At 25.6% G+C, this 19,682-nt stretch overlaps 1 protein-coding gene across 1 annotated transcript in view; it reads left to right on the forward strand.

Annotated features, from left to right (window-relative positions):
- LOC129957006 (autophagy-related protein 9A-like) overlaps positions 1-19,193 on the forward strand; it is a 31,203-nt gene extending 12,010 nt beyond the window's left edge. Inside the window, exons 12-22 of the mRNA XM_056069111.1 lie at positions 931-1,005; positions 1,860-2,010; positions 3,461-3,595; positions 4,372-4,551; positions 6,543-6,626; positions 7,198-7,264; positions 7,822-7,907; positions 9,362-9,525; positions 11,444-11,546; positions 13,228-13,340; positions 15,087-19,193. Coding sequence (XP_055925086.1) covers positions 931-1,005; positions 1,860-2,010; positions 3,461-3,595; positions 4,372-4,551; positions 6,543-6,626; positions 7,198-7,264; positions 7,822-7,907; positions 9,362-9,525; positions 11,444-11,546; positions 13,228-13,340; positions 15,087-15,090 — 1,162 coding nt within the window. The 3' untranslated portion in view covers positions 15,091-19,193. The remainder of the gene's footprint in view (positions 1-930; positions 1,006-1,859; positions 2,011-3,460; positions 3,596-4,371; positions 4,552-6,542; positions 6,627-7,197; positions 7,265-7,821; positions 7,908-9,361; positions 9,526-11,443; positions 11,547-13,227; positions 13,341-15,086) is intronic.
- The last annotated feature ends 489 nt before the right edge of the window (positions 19,194-19,682 follow it).

The raw sequence follows: 19,682 nt of genomic DNA on the forward strand, positions 1-19,682 counted from the left end.
AATGTAATTGTTATGCAATAACTTTTAAGTTTGTGATGTATACAGAATTATTAGTTATAAATTTGTCATTTTAATGTTAAACTGCACTATGAAAGTACAATATTTGTGCTGCATTGAGTACGAAAAAAAAAAAAAAAGTAATGTGTTTTTTGAAAATGGAATAATTAACAATTAGAAATTTTTAAAAGGATGGGAAATTGGGAAATAACTGTAATTAACTTGAAAATTAAAGAGTTCGGTTTGTAACTTCCTTTATGTTTAATTACATTTGTCTCTCAGAAAAGAAATTATCTTTCAGTTGTTGATTTTATGGAACCTTTTATATCTAAAGTTAATACAATATATTGCATCAAAAATTTTTAAAGTAATATTGTTTGGTATTACAATAATGAATTAACTGATAATAATCCACACTTTATTGAAAATCGAATTATATTTGGAACTTTACTCATAGTTACTAGTATACAATTGAAATTTTACATATATCCTCCCCCTCCCCTCATCTTTATTGTAAAATATCAAGCTTTCATCTTGTTTCAAAATAGGAGGTTTATCTTATGTAACAATGTTAGCCTCTTCTTAGAATGCCAGTATATTTCTTATGATTATTTAAATTTGACTAATTGACATTTGACATTCAGCTGATATTTATCAATAGTCTTCATACAATTATTTTATGTTTTTTGCTGCATATCTACCCAAGCTGTATTTTTAATACATGCAAAACCTTATTTAAATATTTTTGAAAATAAAGTGATTTTTCTCATTTAATTTCTTGGTTTCCTGTTATAATTCAATTCTTATACAGCTGTTTTATATTCTTAAATTTCTTCTAATATGTAACATTTTGCATTTGACAGTCAGCTAACTGATATTTATAATTAAAAAAGTACTGATTCTTTTTTAATAAAAAAAAATATTTTCTTATAGACTTGGCAGAGCTTCCAAACCAGCAAAGGATTATATGAGATCATTTTCTACACCTTTAGTTGTTGTGATAAACAAGTAAGTTTTCCAAAAGTCTTATTAACTATTTGAATTTTAATGATTTGTTAATGAAGGAGTTTCAGATATTCCATAGAACAGAATCGATAATTATCATTAATTAATAGGCTTAAATTCTGTAAACATTGGAATTGACACTTCTATAAAAGAAAATGGAAATTGGAATTCTTCTGGAAATTGTGTTATTTAAATTCCATATAAACTACTATATGATTCTTTTTTTTTTTTCACTTATGTTTCTTTTTAATGTTATGTGATGAAATAGTCTAAAAAGAAGAAAGTATTTAGTTCTATTATATATATTTTTTTAAGAAATATCAATAGATTATAAATTATGGATGGGGGATGAAAAGTCGTGCAAACAGATTTTGTAGCTATATTATTTATTTTTATAATAATTTTTTTTCTGGTGAATTTCTAGGTAGTTTTTTATAGGGCAAAAATTAATAAATGGTGTAAATTTATATTATACCAGTTTAAGACTTTATTATATAATGTCATTTACATTTTATTTTCTGTTAATTTTATTAAAAAAAGTTCATTGTGCAAAAATAGATAGGTTAAATCTTTGTTTTACTGCAAATAAATTTCAAATGTTTAAGTCTTAAGTAATATAGATTTACAGAACTCCTTGTTAGAATGAAGATATTATTTATCAAAATCAAAATATTCATTTATAATTAAAATACTAAGCACAATGGCACTTATACTTTTGCTAAAGTTATACTCATTAATATCAAACCATGATTTATGTTATATGAAAAATAACAAATGTGCAATATCATTTTTTGGAGTATGAGAATTTTGTGTGATTTATTTTCCCGTATATTTGAAGAATAATTCTTGTCTTTCAGATTTATTGTCAAGTTGTTGGGTTTCAGTGTAGCTTTTGTTGCCTTTTGGGGTATATTCAAAGAAGAACTTTTCACAATCCCCAATGTTTTAGTGGTGCTTTCAATTGGAGGCATCCTTTTTTCTGGGTTGTCTGCTTGTGTGCCTGATGAAGTAAGGATTTTATCAAATTATGGTAATTGTTTTTAGTGCCATTGCATTGTAAAATACTTTTATATTTAACTTCTGTTAGTTAAATACTAGCCAGTATTTCTAGCATCACTCATAATGGAAACATTAGATCATGATAAATAGCATTAAATCAAAATTAGATTTCTCCAAGTTATAAATAGTATCAGAATCCCATTGTAAAATTTTATTGAATTTCATATTCTCCAATTGATACGGAATTTACATAGTTGCTTCAAAAATTAGCTGAAAACAAAATATGCCAAAAATGACCTTTTTCCGAATTTTCATTCAAAACAATACTAGTGGTAATGAAAGAATTTTTAGCATGATTAGGAAAAAACCCAAAGGCACTCATGTTATTGCATGAATATAAAAATTCTGGAATCACTCTTCATAATAAAAGTGAATATAGGAGTTTATGATGTTAATTTGTTTGATCAACAAAATCATGTTGTATGTTTTTTTTTTAAATGAAATTATATCATTGCATATTTAGTCAGTAATAAATGTCTATTTAATAATTTGAATAATGTTTAAAAAATTTGTTTTAATTAATTAAATTTCTTTGAAAGTATATATTCCAAAATAATTAATTGGTACTATGTTGTATGTAATATTTTGGCAAGAAGTGATACAGATAATTGGATAAACAGTATTGGAGGGTGTAGAATTTTTAGTTACTTATTATTATTATTATTTTTTTTTTTTTAGTTGAGAATATTTGTTTAGATATATATATTACAAAAGTGTATTTATGTAGTACTTATCATCTTTCTAACATTCACAGTATTGTAATTTCTTTTCTTATTTGTTTTTAAAACTATATAGATAATAAACAAAATACCTCTTCCATAGCTTTCAACAATGGAAGAAAGTTGCAGGATTAAATATTTGATGATAAAAAACTTAAATGCCTGAATTTCAGGACAATAATGTTATCAATTGTTAGAAATTAAGCAAAAAAAAAAAAATTATTTTTTTTAAAGTTGCTGAAAATTGAGAAAACTTGTTACAACTATTAAATTAGTATTATTGAAATTATAATTTTTTTATTTTTATTTTAAATTGGTGTATGATTTATTTTTGTTCAATAAAATTTTAGGAAGTTAATATGCAAAAATAAAAATTCAGCTTAGTTCTTAAATCTGATTACAATTTTTAAAAAATTGCTCCTAGATACACATTCTTACCCTCTAAGACATACATGTGCCAAATTCGGTAGTTGCAGATCAAATGGCTTGCCTTGTAAAGAGAGCACCTACACGCATTCATTTTTATTATTAGTAGAGATGTTTTAATTATTCTCTAATCTACTCAATACATACTTTTGATATTTATTTCCTATATAATTTTATGAAAAGTAAATTAAAATACAAATTTTTATTAGAATTAGAGCAAAAGTAATAGAAAGTTTTTTTTTTTTCTCCCTCAGAATGAAGTACTTTGTCCTTATGAGCTTATGCAAAAAATTTTAGCTGATATTCATTATGTTCCTGACCATTTTAAAACTATGGCTCATACAACTAAAGTGCGGGATGAATTTGGTCACTTATTTCCTTACAGATTTGTAAGTATATCTTTTGTTTGTGTTTTCTTTTGTAAGTATATCTTTTGTTATCCATTATCTTTTGTTTGTGTTTGCATGAAATGAAATAAATACAATACCAATATATCATTCGTTAATCTTTATATTTTTTTTCTGTTATCTTTTATTTTTTTATATTAGCAGGCATAAATTTATGATACTTTTCCCAAAATTTTCTTTGATATTCTTGTCTCTTTGTATAGTTCTAGTTTGTTGTATTACATGATGAAGACTATTTTTATAATTGTCATTTTAAAATTTAAATGTATGTGGTATTTGATTTCAGTCATAAATTTTTTTGATTAAATAAATTTTATTTTCTAAACTAAAATTTATTCTGGTGATTAACAAATTTCAAAATGATGTTCTGATATGATAAACACTTAGTTGTGTAGAAATTTTAAGTGTCTTGAGGGGAATTAAAATTGTCACTTCACATGTGACAATTTTAAATAAATAAAATTAACAAAGAAAAGCAGAATTCATTACATTGATATCTAAATATATTTTATTATCTAAATACAAATCACCAAAATGAAGCTATGACCTTTCTAAACTCAAATAATTTCCATTTTGTAGGTTTTATTTTTTTTATTATTATTTTGATAATGTTGCAGATGTTATAAAATTCTAGTTAGTTTTTCTAGGGAACAAAAAATGCCATACTGAGTGCTTTTTTTTTTTTTGCCAAAATAATTTTCAAAAAATGAATCAGATACTGTCAGAAGTAACTAATTCTGTATGTTGTGTTTCAACAGGTTACTCTTCTTGATGAGTTAATAAGTCCTTTAATCACACCAATGCTGTTAATGTTCGTCCTGCCAAATCACACCTTAGAAATTGTGGATTTTCTGAGAAATTTCACAGTTCATGCTGATGGTGTGGGTGATGTTTGTTCTTTTGCCTTGATGGATGTTCTAAAGCATGGGAATCCCCGGGTATGGATAATATATCAGTCTTTCTTTTTCTTTGTAGTATTACATATTTTATTTTTTGTTTATTAACATGTTTGTTTTGTAATATGTTTTATTTTTTAAAAAATTAGTCCTCTTTTTATGGGATCCTGAATTTATTGAGGCATAGAATAGCATATATATCACTTCCAACTTAAAGACTTTTACTACTTTAAAATACATTTTCTTTTAAATAAGCATTTAATTAACAAGTTTTGATAAATATAATATTCAACATGATGCAGGAATTTGTTAATCATTGTTTACTTTTTGAAATATTGAAATTAGGCTGAACTCTATTTTATGATAACTTGTACCAAACCCCAACCTTTGCACAAATAAGAAGTTGTAATTAGGATTAAAATTTTTTTAGCTTTAAGATTCTGTGCAAATTTATTGATATTACTAATTTGAATATATGCTTTTTTTTAAAAAATAGGTCTGTCATAAGTATTCTCTGTGGGTTTTAATCAAAAATGCAAATCAAATTATAAAAACTGTTAAATCTTGTGGGTGAATAACTTAAATTTTGATGAGGTATTAGATGAATTTGCCAAAATTAAAGAAAGTAAAATAAAATTATATTAATTTTGTTTTTCTTTTATTTTAAGAAGTTATAGCATTACTATTTAAATGTGAATGAATGATGGATTTATTTATTTCTATGTTTTAAAAATTAAATTTTTTTTTCTTTTATATATCTTTAATAAATTGACAAAAATTAAGGCTTAAGCACTTCTGATTAAATGTTGATAATATTTGGTATGAATTGAATGCCAAAAAGAGAAGAATCCCTTTTAATAGATTTCACAATATCTCTTGATATATAATATGGCGTAGATTACATGTCTTATAACATAAAACTGAATAATAGGGCATGTGTTTATTCAGAACAGAAAAGGGTGTTGAGCATTGATTGCTTAATGAAGCATTAATTGCTTCATTATTGATTAATGAAGCCTTCGATAATTTATAGATCTGCTACATTGAATAACTGAATTCAGTAAACAAAGGTCATTAAATATTTTGGTCTCCAATTTTAGTAATATAGTGAAGTGTTAAATAAAATTTTAAGAGACTGTAAATTTTAAAAGAAAGACATCAGATCTACGATACAACTGAACTGACTCATTTATGTGAACTTTTCAAGGTAAAACATGCACATTAGTTGCATTGCAAATGCCATAAAATAAAAATACCATTGTGTAAGGTGCCATATATTAAAATTGATTTCAATATTCTATTGGTTAAATACTTGAGGAAAATCTTTAAGTTCTTCTCACTATAATTTAATTTAAAAAAAAGAAGAGATAAGAATTCTATAATAAATCAGACATTTAATGCCTTATAACTTTTCTTGAAATGATATATAATTTATAAATTTTCTTCTTAATATTCCTGGAATTGTTCAATAATATTACAAATATATATATTTATATAATATTATCATTCAGTCCCTGAAAATTTATTTTTTCTTTAAAGTTCTGCCAATTAGATAAAGTTCTGAAAATGCCAATTTAGTTGTACTTTCCATTTACTAATTTTTAAAAAAATAATATGTGGCAGTAAATAATAAATTAGTGTTTATAATTTTCATATTTTTTATTAATAATTTTGTATTGTATTGTGCATAATTTTGATTTCATAATTTAACATTTTGTTACTAAAGTAGTATTGCTTTACTTCTGCTCTGAACTATGAGCATTTTCAGAAATCCCAAAAGCAATTAACATAATGCACAGTTTAAATTTTACAGATTGGTAATGTATTATCTTCAAAAAACTCGAAGAAATAAGGTTATTGTTTCTGTATATATATTTGAGGTTATTTATTGTTTACAGATTTTATTTACAGTATTTTTTGTATATACAGTTTACAGGTTTTATTTACAGCAACTCAGATTACATTATTTTTTTATTTATTGTTTTTGAGGTTATTTATTGTTATCTTAGTAACATGTCATTTTGGTTCTTTAGTGGTTAGGTGATGGTCTTACAAAGGCTGGCCTGCAGGAACAAGCAGAAGATGGAAAAACAGAACTTTCAGTGCTTCATTTTGCGGTTAGTGATTAATTCTATTTAAATATGTAATTTTTTAAAATTAGGAATAATAAATGGCATAATGTAAAGATCAATATTTATTATTAACATATTTAAGAATTACTGATATTAAAAAAAAGAAAATAAGTGTAGTTGTCTGCATCTAATTTATATTAGTCCAGGATATTTTTTTTTTTTTTTTTTAATATGGTGGTATCAAGGATAATCTAATGTTCAGAATTTTTATTCGTGCAATATAATGAAGCAAATTGAAACAAGATTTAAAAATGTATATTATTGATAAATCTGGCACATTGTGGTGCCAGATTTTATCCTTTATATATATTTTTATTCATTTTATATTTTAAGCTAAAATACTTACCTCCTACATATAATAACCATTTGCATCTTTGGTAATGATACGTAGCATCTTTGTTATATATAATAGAATTGTTGTTTTAACATTTATTTTTTTTCTATTAGAAATGTTAAAAATTAAATTTCAGACTTATTATCTTTTTCAATATATCTGAAAAATATTTAATAGTACATCTGTAAATTATCATAATATTTTACTTGTTTTTATTTTTAGCTGATGAATCCTAATTGGGAACCACCTCAAGCTTCCAATGCATTCATTCAGAACTTTAGAGAACAAGGTAAATTAACTGTTCAATTTATATCTTAATCAATAAATAATAAAAAAGAAGCAATAAAAATAAGGTTTATTATTAAAATAATAATTGATTTAATATGTGGTAAATATTTTTTATTTCTTTAATTAATTAAAGTTAAAAAAACTTTAAAAACTCAGTAAAATATTTATCACTGATATTTCATTTAAAAGGCTTAAAATTTTAAGATTATGGACAATTGTTAAAACTGGAAAAACTTCCGTTCATGCCATTTAGGTTTCAAATATTTATTAGCATTTCCAAGACATTGCAAAATTTTAAACTCTTTATTGACTAACATTAAAGTTGAAATCACTTGAATTCCTGCGAATTTAAGTATTTATGATAAAAAAAATTATTTATGAAAGGGCAAATTTTTTTGTTCGTAGGATCAACATCTCATATATATATATAATATAAAATCCAAGAGAAAATTTAACGATAATTATTATTCTTTTTAAGAAAATAATTTTTTTAACTTCTTTTTTAAATCTGCATTTCTTTATTTTTAATAATGAAAATATTCCCCCCCCCCCTTCTAGTTAATACTGCTAAAGATCAGTACCCAGGACTAGATTCAAATCCTTTTTATAATTCTCTCAACTCTGTATCTACCATGGGATCAAAGGTAAGTAATGAATCATAATTTGCTTTTCTAGTTTTTCCTTTAAATGGCAGAAGTTTTAAAACGTTTTGAGAATTAAATTTTAGCTGTCACCTTATTAATCTGATATATTGAATGTTAGAATTCTACCTGAACTAATTTGAATCCTGTGATAATATTACTTTTTTTTTAACAATAAACCTAGTATTAACCAAATTTTAACCTAGTGTAGTGAATAAAATATAAGCCAATAACAGCGCTTCTACCCGAGCAGCTGTTTTGGTAAAATCAGTTAGTTACTGGACTGCTAACCAAAAGGTCCCAGGTTCTATTCTTCGAGCAATCCTATCGCATTCACTAGTATTGTTTTTATTATTCTTTGAATTTGGTAAAGAGGTTAATAAAAAGCCTTTTTTAACTTTAAACACCCTAAAATTAATGGAATAATGAATTGAAAAACTGGTTGTTTAACTTGGGGCTTCTTGAATGCTTAGGAAACTGTTGGAACAAATACTTTCATCCCAGTGAATGGGATGAATAAGAGCATAAAAGAATAATTTTGATGTGCATTTTTATGATTTATTTTGTATTAAAATAATAATTTTTTTCTTTATGATATTGAAAAATCTGGATAAGCGTAAATATGATTTATGTAAAAAAAAAAAAAAAAAAAAAAAAATGAATGAGATATTTTTATACGTTTAACGCTGTACAATTTGCAAAATATGTGTGAGGAAAAATTAACATTATTAACTTCCATTGTTCTAAATTATATTGCATTAGAAGGTAAAAAAAAAATGAATAGATCATATTTAACAGTAAATCATAACCTAACCAACAGTTTTAAAAACTGCCATCTGGTATTTTTTACCATTCTCATATGATTGGGATTTAGCTCCCAGAAATGATAAATAATTTGGTTATATCTAGATTTTTATTTATTTTTGCATTTTTTTATAATTGGTGAGATATACTCATTTTCTACAGTTGTGAAATAACTTAAATTTTATTTCAAAGCAAATATATCACTCAAATATTAATTATAAATGTTGCTATTTCAAAAAAAATTCTTGAATATTCAGAACATTAATGCTATACAGACTCTTAAATATTTTTTATTCTTAGTAAACAAAAATATTTATGAAATTTTTAAATCAGTAAATTTCTTTCAAAATGCCATTTAGAAGGACTTTATCTGTGATAAAAAATTTAGAAATAGTTTGTGAAATCGATTGTTTAACTATACTTTTCTTGTACTATTGTCTTTCTGAGTTTATTAATGTGCATACTTCAAGTTCACCCCCAATAGTTGAAAGGTAAATTGAAAGATCAATATCCACATCAAAATGTGTAGCTTATCATTCTGTTTTATCTCTATGTTGTATTCTTCTGTTTTTAGAACATTTTCTATATTCATTCAATTGCACAAGTTACTTCCTCAATTGTTTGTCACTTTACTTTATACTTTTTATTTGCAGTATGCTAGTTTGGCTAACAGCATACACCAATCTAAGCATCAGTCTTTTCCAAGACCAGGAAGTAGTAGTTTGTCTTCTGGTTTACGAACTGATAGAATTGTGATGACAGGTTTGAGTCAGGCAGAAGGTCCACCGTATCTTGCTCAAAATGGAATATGGACAAGGTAAAAAAAAAAAAAAAAAAAAAATCATGTTTATGAAATAAATTGTTTTAATTTTATGAATTTTCTAATGCTGAAGAATTAATTATATTTTATGTTTGTTTTATAACTTCTTAAGATTCACTATTTTGTGCTCTGTACTATTTTCTGCAGGCTTTATGATATTGTTTATTTATCCTTTTCATAATTTGCAACAGGACCTTGTTAAAAATGAATTCAGATATTGGGAGAAAAATTAGCATATTTTCATTTTAGTCCATGTCGTTAAAATTCACACAAAAAAAAAATCTTGTAGAAAATGGATTTATTTGTTTGTTCAAATTATCATTTGTAAAAAGTGTAGGAACTTTTAAATTTAATGTAAATTTACTTAGCCCAAAGTGTATATTTGCTTTAATGCTTTTTTTTTTCAAGCAAAGATTTATATAAATTTATGAAGAAAATATTGTATTGTGATTTAGCCACTAAAATTTTATGTTTTTGTATGATTTCCATAACATGAAACTACATTTTATATAGTGAAATTAAGAACAGTATGCAGCAAAATAAACCAAATATTTATTAATTTAAATATTTATAATCTTTGTAGCTTACCTCTTTAAATAATGTAATTTAAAAGTGATTTTTATGGTATATTGAATTAAATATAAAATATACATTTTACAGTTCACTTATTTTTATTTGCGGTTACTATAAATGTCCTAATGCTAAAGTTTTCAAGAATAAGCTAAGGGCCGCGGTGGCCTGGTGGTAAGGTCTCGGCTTCGGAACCGGAGGGTTTCAGGTTCATGACCCGATTCCTCCAAAGAACCGTCGTGTAAGGGGGTCAGTTGCACGTTAAATCCGTCATGACCAAACGTCCTCCCGTTGGTGTTGTGTGGTGTGGAGAGGGGGGTACCAGCTCAGGTGTCGTCCTCATCATCTGACCGCGGTTCAAAAGTATGAGGTCCGTCCCAAAATAGCCCTAGTGTTGCTTCAAACGGGACGTTAATATAACTAAATCAAGAATAAGCTATAATTTATATAAAAATATGTTATAAATAGTTATTATGTGAGAGCATGATGTTTTGGTTTGAGATTTTTGAATCCTCAAAATATGTAGGCAACAAATTGTCGATTTATCACTTTTCAGGCATCAATTTTTCGCTTTTAGGATTATTAGAAAATAATAGAAAAGGTTTTCACATTTGGCGATTTGTTGCCAACTAAAGTTACAACTTCATTCCAAATTATTCATTCTCTGAATTCTTACAAATTGTCTTAATTAATTTAAGTCATTAACCAGTTTAAACTAGTTTGAAACAGTCACAAGACTATCAGATTACACATTTAGAAAAATGATGGATTTTTTTCATCTTAAAATCAGACGAGCTCCAAAACTTTGTTTGCCAGCTAGAAAAATTGAAAATGAAAGTTTAAAAAAATTATCATTATATATAATATATATATATAAAGAGAGAGAGGGGGATAGAGACCAATAGAGAAGTCTCGTGATTGTTTCAAACCGGTTTAAACTGGTTAATGACAATTAAGACAAATAATAACTTAAAAAATAATAATGCTCTCACATGATAACTTGAAATTTGTGATCATAGGTTTAATTTTTTTATTACTGTTTATTTCATATTGGCTCAATTTTACATGATTCATTCCAAAAACTTAGCTACAGTTTTCAATAATAAATTTAAAATCATGAAGTTGTGATTGATTCTCAATTGCATCTAATTTTTTAATGTAATTGATAGTTTTGAATTAAAATTGGAAATTCATTACAGAAAAATTTAATTTCATGAATTATAAATGTCTAATTTCCAGTTAGTACTTTTTTTTCTTTTCTTTTTTTTCCCCCATTGTATGTGTGTCATCTATTATTGTATTCTGTTTTGTTGCAATTTGATTCATTTGTATTATGTCATTTTAGTACGGCTGATTTGGACATGGAAAGTTCTTTAAGACAAGCTGGCCTCAATGCAATTGAAGCTAGAGCTGCTGATATGAGTCTTAGTGCTTTATTTTTGCATGAAGTAAGTTTTTGAAATAAACAATAAAGTTCTACTCTAACTTATTAAAAAAAATTAAGGAAGAGATTTCTCATTTTTTAAATTAATATATTATATAATAGTTTAGTCTTCAATTGAATTAAGACATCAGAGATTGATCGTAGAAGAAAAACAATTCCATATAAACAATTTTAATGATTTTTGATTTTGAACTAACAAGATTTAATTCAAGTTACTAATAAATATTGTTTACTAATTAATAGTGTGTTTATGAAATTTTGAAAATATTTAAGTTAGCCATATTATGTTGCAATATAAAGAGCCATATTTGAGGATAAATAAAAAATAAATGCAGTTGCCACAATATTACTTTATGCCCCAAACTATGAAATATGCTTATTTCTTTGTATATGTCAGTATTTGTTCCTGTTTTTTTCTTTATAAATTTTTCTCAAAAGGTGAAATTGTAATACTAAGATTTTTTTTAATTTCAACTTTTCAAGTTTTGTATTAAAATTGTTCTTTAATAATATTTTGTCATTAAAGTTCAAAATGCACATGTAGATAAACATAGATACATCAAAATATCATAGATAGATAAACAGAGATTTATCAAACATTCTCAACCTTATACTATTAAACATATGGGATTTAATTTTTTTTTCCCTATTAATATTGAATTGTAATTTTTAAGTGAAAATCTTCAAAACAAATAAAATATATCTAAATAAATCTTCTTATCTTTATTGGGACTCTTGCATCTACCCGATGCCTTTATGGCTGTCTATTCCATTAAAATATGCAACACTTTCTAAAAGAACACAGCTTTATTGTAAAACAAGAAGACAAATATATACATGGAAGCAGTAACACGGCATCATTAGGCAACAGCACAATTGGAAACAATTATTCAACTCATTTTAGTTCTCAACATTAATGTTGCAGTATCTGTATGCATTTCGATTATTGTCAAGAAGGTTATTTTATATATCAGTATTTGTAATCAACTCAAATGCTGACAGACTAATAAAAAAGTGCCTATAAATCTTTTTTTTTTGGGGGGGAGAACAGAAGGAATATTCTTTTCTCAAATATCTTCTATATGTACATGCTATATTTTTATTAAATATGCTGTTCCATTGAAGAGAATCATATATGCCTTTTGATTTCTTCCTGTCAGCCTACTGAAATTGGAAGTAAGTCTACAGTTTTGATGACAAGACACTTAGTGAATTTCATATATATTTGATTTATTCTTTTGAGTTTGCGTAATGTATCCGATTGAATCATTCATCTCATCTTTAATTGTCATATCTGCAATTTTAGTGATAAAACTACATATCAGATTTTATCTATCCAATTTGCTGCATTTTTGTTATATTATGTTTTCATATAAATACAAAGACAAGTTTACTATTGACGTATTTCATTTAAATTCGATAGAAATCCACAATTTTGTGTAAAACCCAATTATTGATTCTCACTTTTCTAAATCATTACATTTTTTTTAGTTATATACACAGACCAATAGGTTTTAAACATAAAGGTTTATCAAAATCTTGGTTTAATGTTTTGGCCATTGTGGTACTTTTCTTAATGTTGTATGTACACAAGAGTGAAAAAAAATCTTTAAATTATAAGCATTAAATGTGAAAAACTATATATTGCTTTATTCTTTTAATTATTAGTTTCAATTTTATTGAAGGTCCATGACAGGCATATGGGATCTATAAGATCTCAGGGCGGCGACATACAGCAGAGTCAAAGTGAAAGTCAGAGAAGGCAAGAAGGAGAAGAACTTCCCCTTTTAAGAATAGGGTTTGTACACATCTTATGAATTTTTGTATCGTGATTAAATTTTTTATGTTTCAATATCGATTACATTTTTCAAATAATAATCTGAAAGTAAAAATCTTTTCTAAAAACAGAAGTATGAGATTATTCAAGAAGAATTAGCATAGATTACAAGTATTTATAATCATTCTCTTAAATAATAGTAGACATTTTGATGACAACATAGAAGGAAATTTAATCCTCAATAATTAATTTAATTCATTCTTTTGAAAGTAATCAAAATCTGAATGCAATTACATTCATTTTTATGGAATGATGAAGTGGATTCATATCCTTCCTGCACTTCTCATTGTCATTACGAGTGGGGGAGAAACTACAATAGAATAATTAATTGACTGATGCATTCCCCAGATAAGCTATGAAATTTATCTGTAGCAAATGCATTTCTCAAAATATTTATATTCAAATAATCTTATATTTTAATATTTCTCTCATTAAAATCAATTTTGAGTTTAATAAATAAAATATATAATTTTTAAAATTAATTTCAGAATCTAATTTTAGAAGTTGATTCACATAAGTGAAAATTTAATGCCTAATTCTTTCCATAAACTTTTGAAGTTATCCTTCAAATAAAAGCAACCCATCACTCTCAAGTACAGTAAGCTTACATATCTCTTCCAAGGTCACCCTTGAGGTAACTTGCTTTACATCCTGTATCCCTCAATTGGAACAGAAACTACCTACCAGTTCAGTTGTGAGAAGGTTAAACTTTTGTTTATGTGTGTAATGATTATTTATGTGACTTCTCTTGGTCACTCAGGTAACATGGCATTTTATGCAAAATAGTAGAGTGTGCTTAGAACCTTTGGTGATTTTCTATAACCATAGGCATGTTTTTTTTATATATATACTTTCACAAATTAGTTTTTGGATCTTCATTGGAATGTATTGTAGATATTGTCTTAAAATTTCCTCTTTGTGAAATAGTGAATGAACTGATGGTGTCCATAGGCTGTAAATTAAATTATTGCCTTGTGTGACAAAAAAGTTAGTTGAAAATCGTGAGTTGAGTTTTATGGTTATTTCAAGGCCTCAGTAGAGATTTTACAAGATCCTTTACAAATTGAAACTGTGCACCACAGTTTTTGTTTTTTTCAAATTGTTCCTTAAAATAATTTATATATGGTAACTTTTTAAGTTAAACATCTGCAACTTGGTGAATTTTAATCATAAAATGATGGGGGGGGGGGGTATTATGTCTTTTATAATGTTGGCAATATTTTACTAAATATCACTGAAAAATTACATTTCGTAATTCTTTGAGAGATATATTTGACTCAATTAATATAAAATATAATTCTCCTGTCATTTAATGCATTTTTTCTAACTGGAACTATATGCCTGTTTCAAGCAGTTTAGATAATTAGCCAATGGGCTGTACTAAGAGTGGACTCTTACATTTCCCGAAGCAGTGTGCCCAACAAGCACATTGCATGGAGTTGCACATTGATTCTTAGAAAGTCATAATTGGTTTTGCTGTTCAAACTTTCATAATCTCGACAGTTTCCTTTATTTGGGAAATAAAACTAAAGAATTGATAGAGTGATGTTATGAGAGTATAGTAGGGGTAAGTAAGAAAAAAAATCATTTTTAAAACAAATACAGCTATAGATTTTAAAGAGTGTTGATAAAAGAATTTTTTTTTAATTTGAAAATAAGTTGAATCTGCTATTTGAAGAATACTTATATGTATTAATTTTTTTATAGGTAAAGCTTTTCTCAATGAGATGATCCTAGAGGCTGAAATTTTGAATATTAGAGGCTTATTTATTGATAAACTGTTCTCACATCAACTGCTATTTTGCAAACATCTGTGATTTATGTGAAAATAATTCTTAAAAACAGCTACAGCATTTTGTTTTTAACTCAAGCTCGCAGCTGTGTAAATATAATCAATATTTAGATTGTTGAACTGTTACTGAATTGTGCTTTTTAATGTTATGACAATTGTAAATATGTACATGATACCATTTCATTTGCCGATTACTCATATGCACTGGATTAAAAGTATATTTGAAGTAGTGTTTTGAATGCAATTTAGTATTTTAATTTAAATAATTGATTTTTTTTTGTATTCACACTTAATCATGATTTCACTCTCTTGTCATCATGAAATTTAGTCATCGTCATAAGCTTCTTTAATCATTTCATTCTTTAGTCATCTCAACAATTTGTTATCTTGAAGAAGTTACCTTTTGTTATTTACATCTTTGTTTTGTTTTATTTTGTTTTAGAAAGTGCCTAGTTGGACTTTGTTAGGGGTTTATGAAAACTTATTTCTGTGTGCTGTATTTCAAATCAGTCTTTCAAGCATTAAAACACAACTCATACATTCATAATGAAGTTTTTAAACTTTTCATTTCGTCATTATCCTTATGATTCTTCATTTCCATGAGTATTTCTTCATGCTTATTTTAAAGTTGCCAGATGTATTAGTTTGTAGAATGGATTTGCTCTAAGCTCATACGCACAAGTAAGTGCTGGAGATATTTAAGTGAATGCCTTCATTTAACATTTGCGTAGACCAACTTTTCCTCTATCTTCATTATTCATCTTTTATTGTGCATTAAACTTCATTTTTATGTACTTAACTTTAAGCTTGTAGGTTTTTTTTAGTAAATCTTATTCTCAAAAAATCTCAAATGCTTTTCAAAAAATAAAAATACTGAAATTTTTATGCAATAATATGTATATTGTATATATATCCTGATATTTACATTCTGAAGTCTGATACTAAGTACCTGAAATATTAATTTTATATCCACACATTTCATCTTCTGCACTGAGTAAATATTGAATATATAAAGGTATTCTTCTTAAGAATAATTGTATTAACATTTGATTCATTGAAAATTGCTATCTTCCTCAATTTATTTAATATCTTGGAAATCTCAATAAATTAAATATTAATATAGACTATTCATCATAAAGAATTTAAAAATTTTTACAATATGGAATAAGAAATGTTAAATTTTTTTAGAAATATTTGTATTCATTACTTGACTAATATTAAATCATACTGAATCATAGTTCATTTGTTTGCACCATCCATAACTTGTTCGATTAAACAAATTATACTATTTATAATTACGATCCTTCTCCAATTTTCATCCACGTATTGATATCAATTATGTGACCAATTCATTATTAATTAACAAACTTAGTGAAATTTTAAGAGTACTTTTACATAGGAAAATAAAATTAATCCACTGTCAGTTTTATAAACACAGAACAAAGAATTTTGTATTTTCTTGAAAATTGAGTCAGTATTATTGTCATAACATTTATATATACTGTGTGTTATAAATATGTCAGCTTGAAATCAAGTAAAAATTTAGCCTTAAATTTGCCTGTCCATTTTTAAAATATTCCTTAAACAACCTTCCTTAACCTGTGTTGGTATATATTCCCTGTGATATCTTTATTTTTCTGATTTGCCTTTTTTTCCCCCAAAATTCAGATGTCTGATTTTCAAAAAATAAAGAACTATATTACTTATATAGAAGTATTTAAAAACTTGCGAAATTAAACTCATGGTCTTGTTTAATTTATAAACATAAAAATTAAATTTGTCAGTGATAAACTGTATCTTTAATACCTAATCCAAACTGCAAGATATTGCTGATGTCATGGAATAAATCATTATGGTAATTTCTTACCAAAATATGGTAATATATATAACTTTTTTTTTTCATTTTTATATAAATACCATTACAAAAATCACCATATCTCTTTTCAAATTCTTGAAATATGAAAGGTGAACGTGTCATACTGATTACTCATTTAATTCCACATACATAATAAAAAATTGCAATGTCAATTAACATCTAAACTGAGTGACCCTCCTCCTTCTCCTGTAAAATTTACATTGACTATTTTCAAAATTTGAGAAAAAATGATGAATGAGATCGCTACATGTGAATAGAATGAATAATACACGTACTGGGTGGCATGTTAGGCTCTAGGGACTAACAACCCAGTGACTACAAAGTATGATGTAGTTGTATGGTGTTTAATATGTTTTGTCATATCATCATTAATGTATTGATATTAATTGTATTAGATTGATTTACTGTGAAACAGTAAGGATCTTTAAATAATGAAAGAAAAACATGTGAAATTATAAATTCGGCAAATGAAATTATTTCTAACCCATGTTTATGTATGAAGGAAAATATCATTGTGAAAATGTTTAGACTGTGAATTTGCTTATTTATTCACCAGTATTTTTCAGTATAGCGGCATCTTTAATACTAGTAAGTTTTCTTCATTATTGAAAAGATGTGAAGTTTGTAAATAACTGTCATATCTAGCACTGATTTTACTTTTGCCATTAATGTAATGTGTTTAGAATTGTATTGTATTAATGAGCTTCATATAAGCTTTTGTAAACGAGTTTTGTATTAATAATTATAAATATTATTAATTTCATTTGAAGACAAAGACTAACATTATTATTGTTATTATTTGGTGGTGTTAAAACAGAGTTTGATTGGTAATTTTTCACATTTTTATTTTTAAGTTTGATATACTTGTGCAGTAATATTATGGAATTTACAATATAATAATTTTCTTTATTCCTTTCAAAACTATATGGGTATATCTCTCTCTCTTCTTTCACCAAAGAAATCTAATTGTAAAATGTCGAAGTGGTATAAATAATATACAGGGTGTCTAATAATTGATAACTTGATGAAAAGTTTGTATAAGGCAATTGATAAAAAAAAAAGATTTTTTTTGTTTGTTTATTGTTGTTAGTGGCTTGAAAAGTTTGTATGTTCCAGAATTAAAGATTATTTGATCGCATTATTTGTTTCATTGAATGACAAATATTTTATTGATTCAGTTTTTTCAAAAAAAAAATAAGGTTTCCATGGATGTCATGAATAGCGATAAAACTTTTAACTGGAGTTTGCATTAATATGAAAAGATTGATTTTTTTTTTTCAAACTTCAGTTATTGATTTATAGACTTGTAAAAACGATGAATGGTTTTTTTTTTAAAGTGTGCTCATGATGCCAGAATTTTATTTCTTAATGTTCTTATTTAATTCCTACTTAAATAGCAATAAAAAAATTGTTTCTTCAATGGTGCTAATATTTTTTTTTTTAATGTTTGTGATATGTTTATAAATAAAGTATTTTAAAATATTATGATTTCGTGTCTTTGTAAGTGTTAACTATTGTATTGTATTATTAGTTGAAATTGTGTTGCTGGTTTCCTTTGAGTTCTTATAAGTGCTATAAATATTTTTTGAGTAAGAGTTTAAATTGATACATGTCAATTTTTTTCTTTCTTAATTAAGTAGAAATTGTTTAGTGGGCCTCAAATTTAATATTTCGGTTTTATTAGTAGTAATATGCATCTATTTTTTTTTTCAGTTATTCATAAAGTAGACATCAAGTTTATGAAATTTACTTGTAAATAAATTTTGTGCCTTTATAGTTTTTTGCCTCCCTTTCCTTTTCCATCCCATTCTTTTATAAAGAAATTATAAATCTGTCTGTATTTTTTATAATGCTAAATTATTTACTTACTTAACACATTTAATCACTGCATTAATATTAAAATTTCTGTAAGTTCCTTGCTCTACAGGATAGAGCTTTTTTTAAAAAAATTTCCATTTGTAATCCTTTTTGTCAAAGATTTTTCCAAAACCTCCTTTCCATCAGAATAAATTTTCTGTGATGCCAGATTTTGAAAAAAAAAAGGTAGAAAACGGGGCATTAGTAAAAGAAAATGTAATTAAAAATTATTATATATTAGATTTTTAACATTATTTTCTTTGCCATTTTTTGCTTAAATAGTTTTTTTTTTAAAAATCCAAATGATGGCATTCTGATAGTTGTGAAACCATAAATGTTTTCTTCTGAAACATTTTAGGAAATTCTATATTCTTCAATTGGTGACCTAGGGATTAGACTTATAATAATATCAAAAATTTGGGATTGAAATCATTATTTATATCAAAGTTTTTCTAGGTCCCACCCCTAATGAACTTTGAAACTTTTTAAAGACATACCTTCATCAGACTGCTCAGTATTACTATCCAAAAATAAAAATTCTTTGAATAAGTTCTTTTATTTATAATTGTTAGTTATATTAAATCTTTTATTAGTATTTATTGTTTTATTTGCTTTTCTTGCTCACATTTTAATTGTTTGATTCTTTCAATTAGTTATAATATTTTTAAATTTAAATCATTAAAAAAAGCTTGTTTTGGAAAATAGAAATAGTTCAAACTTGCATTGCCAATATGGTTCTATGAGGCTTAATCTATGTCTGGTTGTGATAAATTAATTT

Source organism: Argiope bruennichi, chromosome 11, assembly GCF_947563725.1.
Source record: "Argiope bruennichi chromosome 11, qqArgBrue1.1, whole genome shotgun sequence".
NCBI classification, from domain to species: Eukaryota; Metazoa; Arthropoda; class Arachnida; order Araneae; family Araneidae; genus Argiope; species Argiope bruennichi.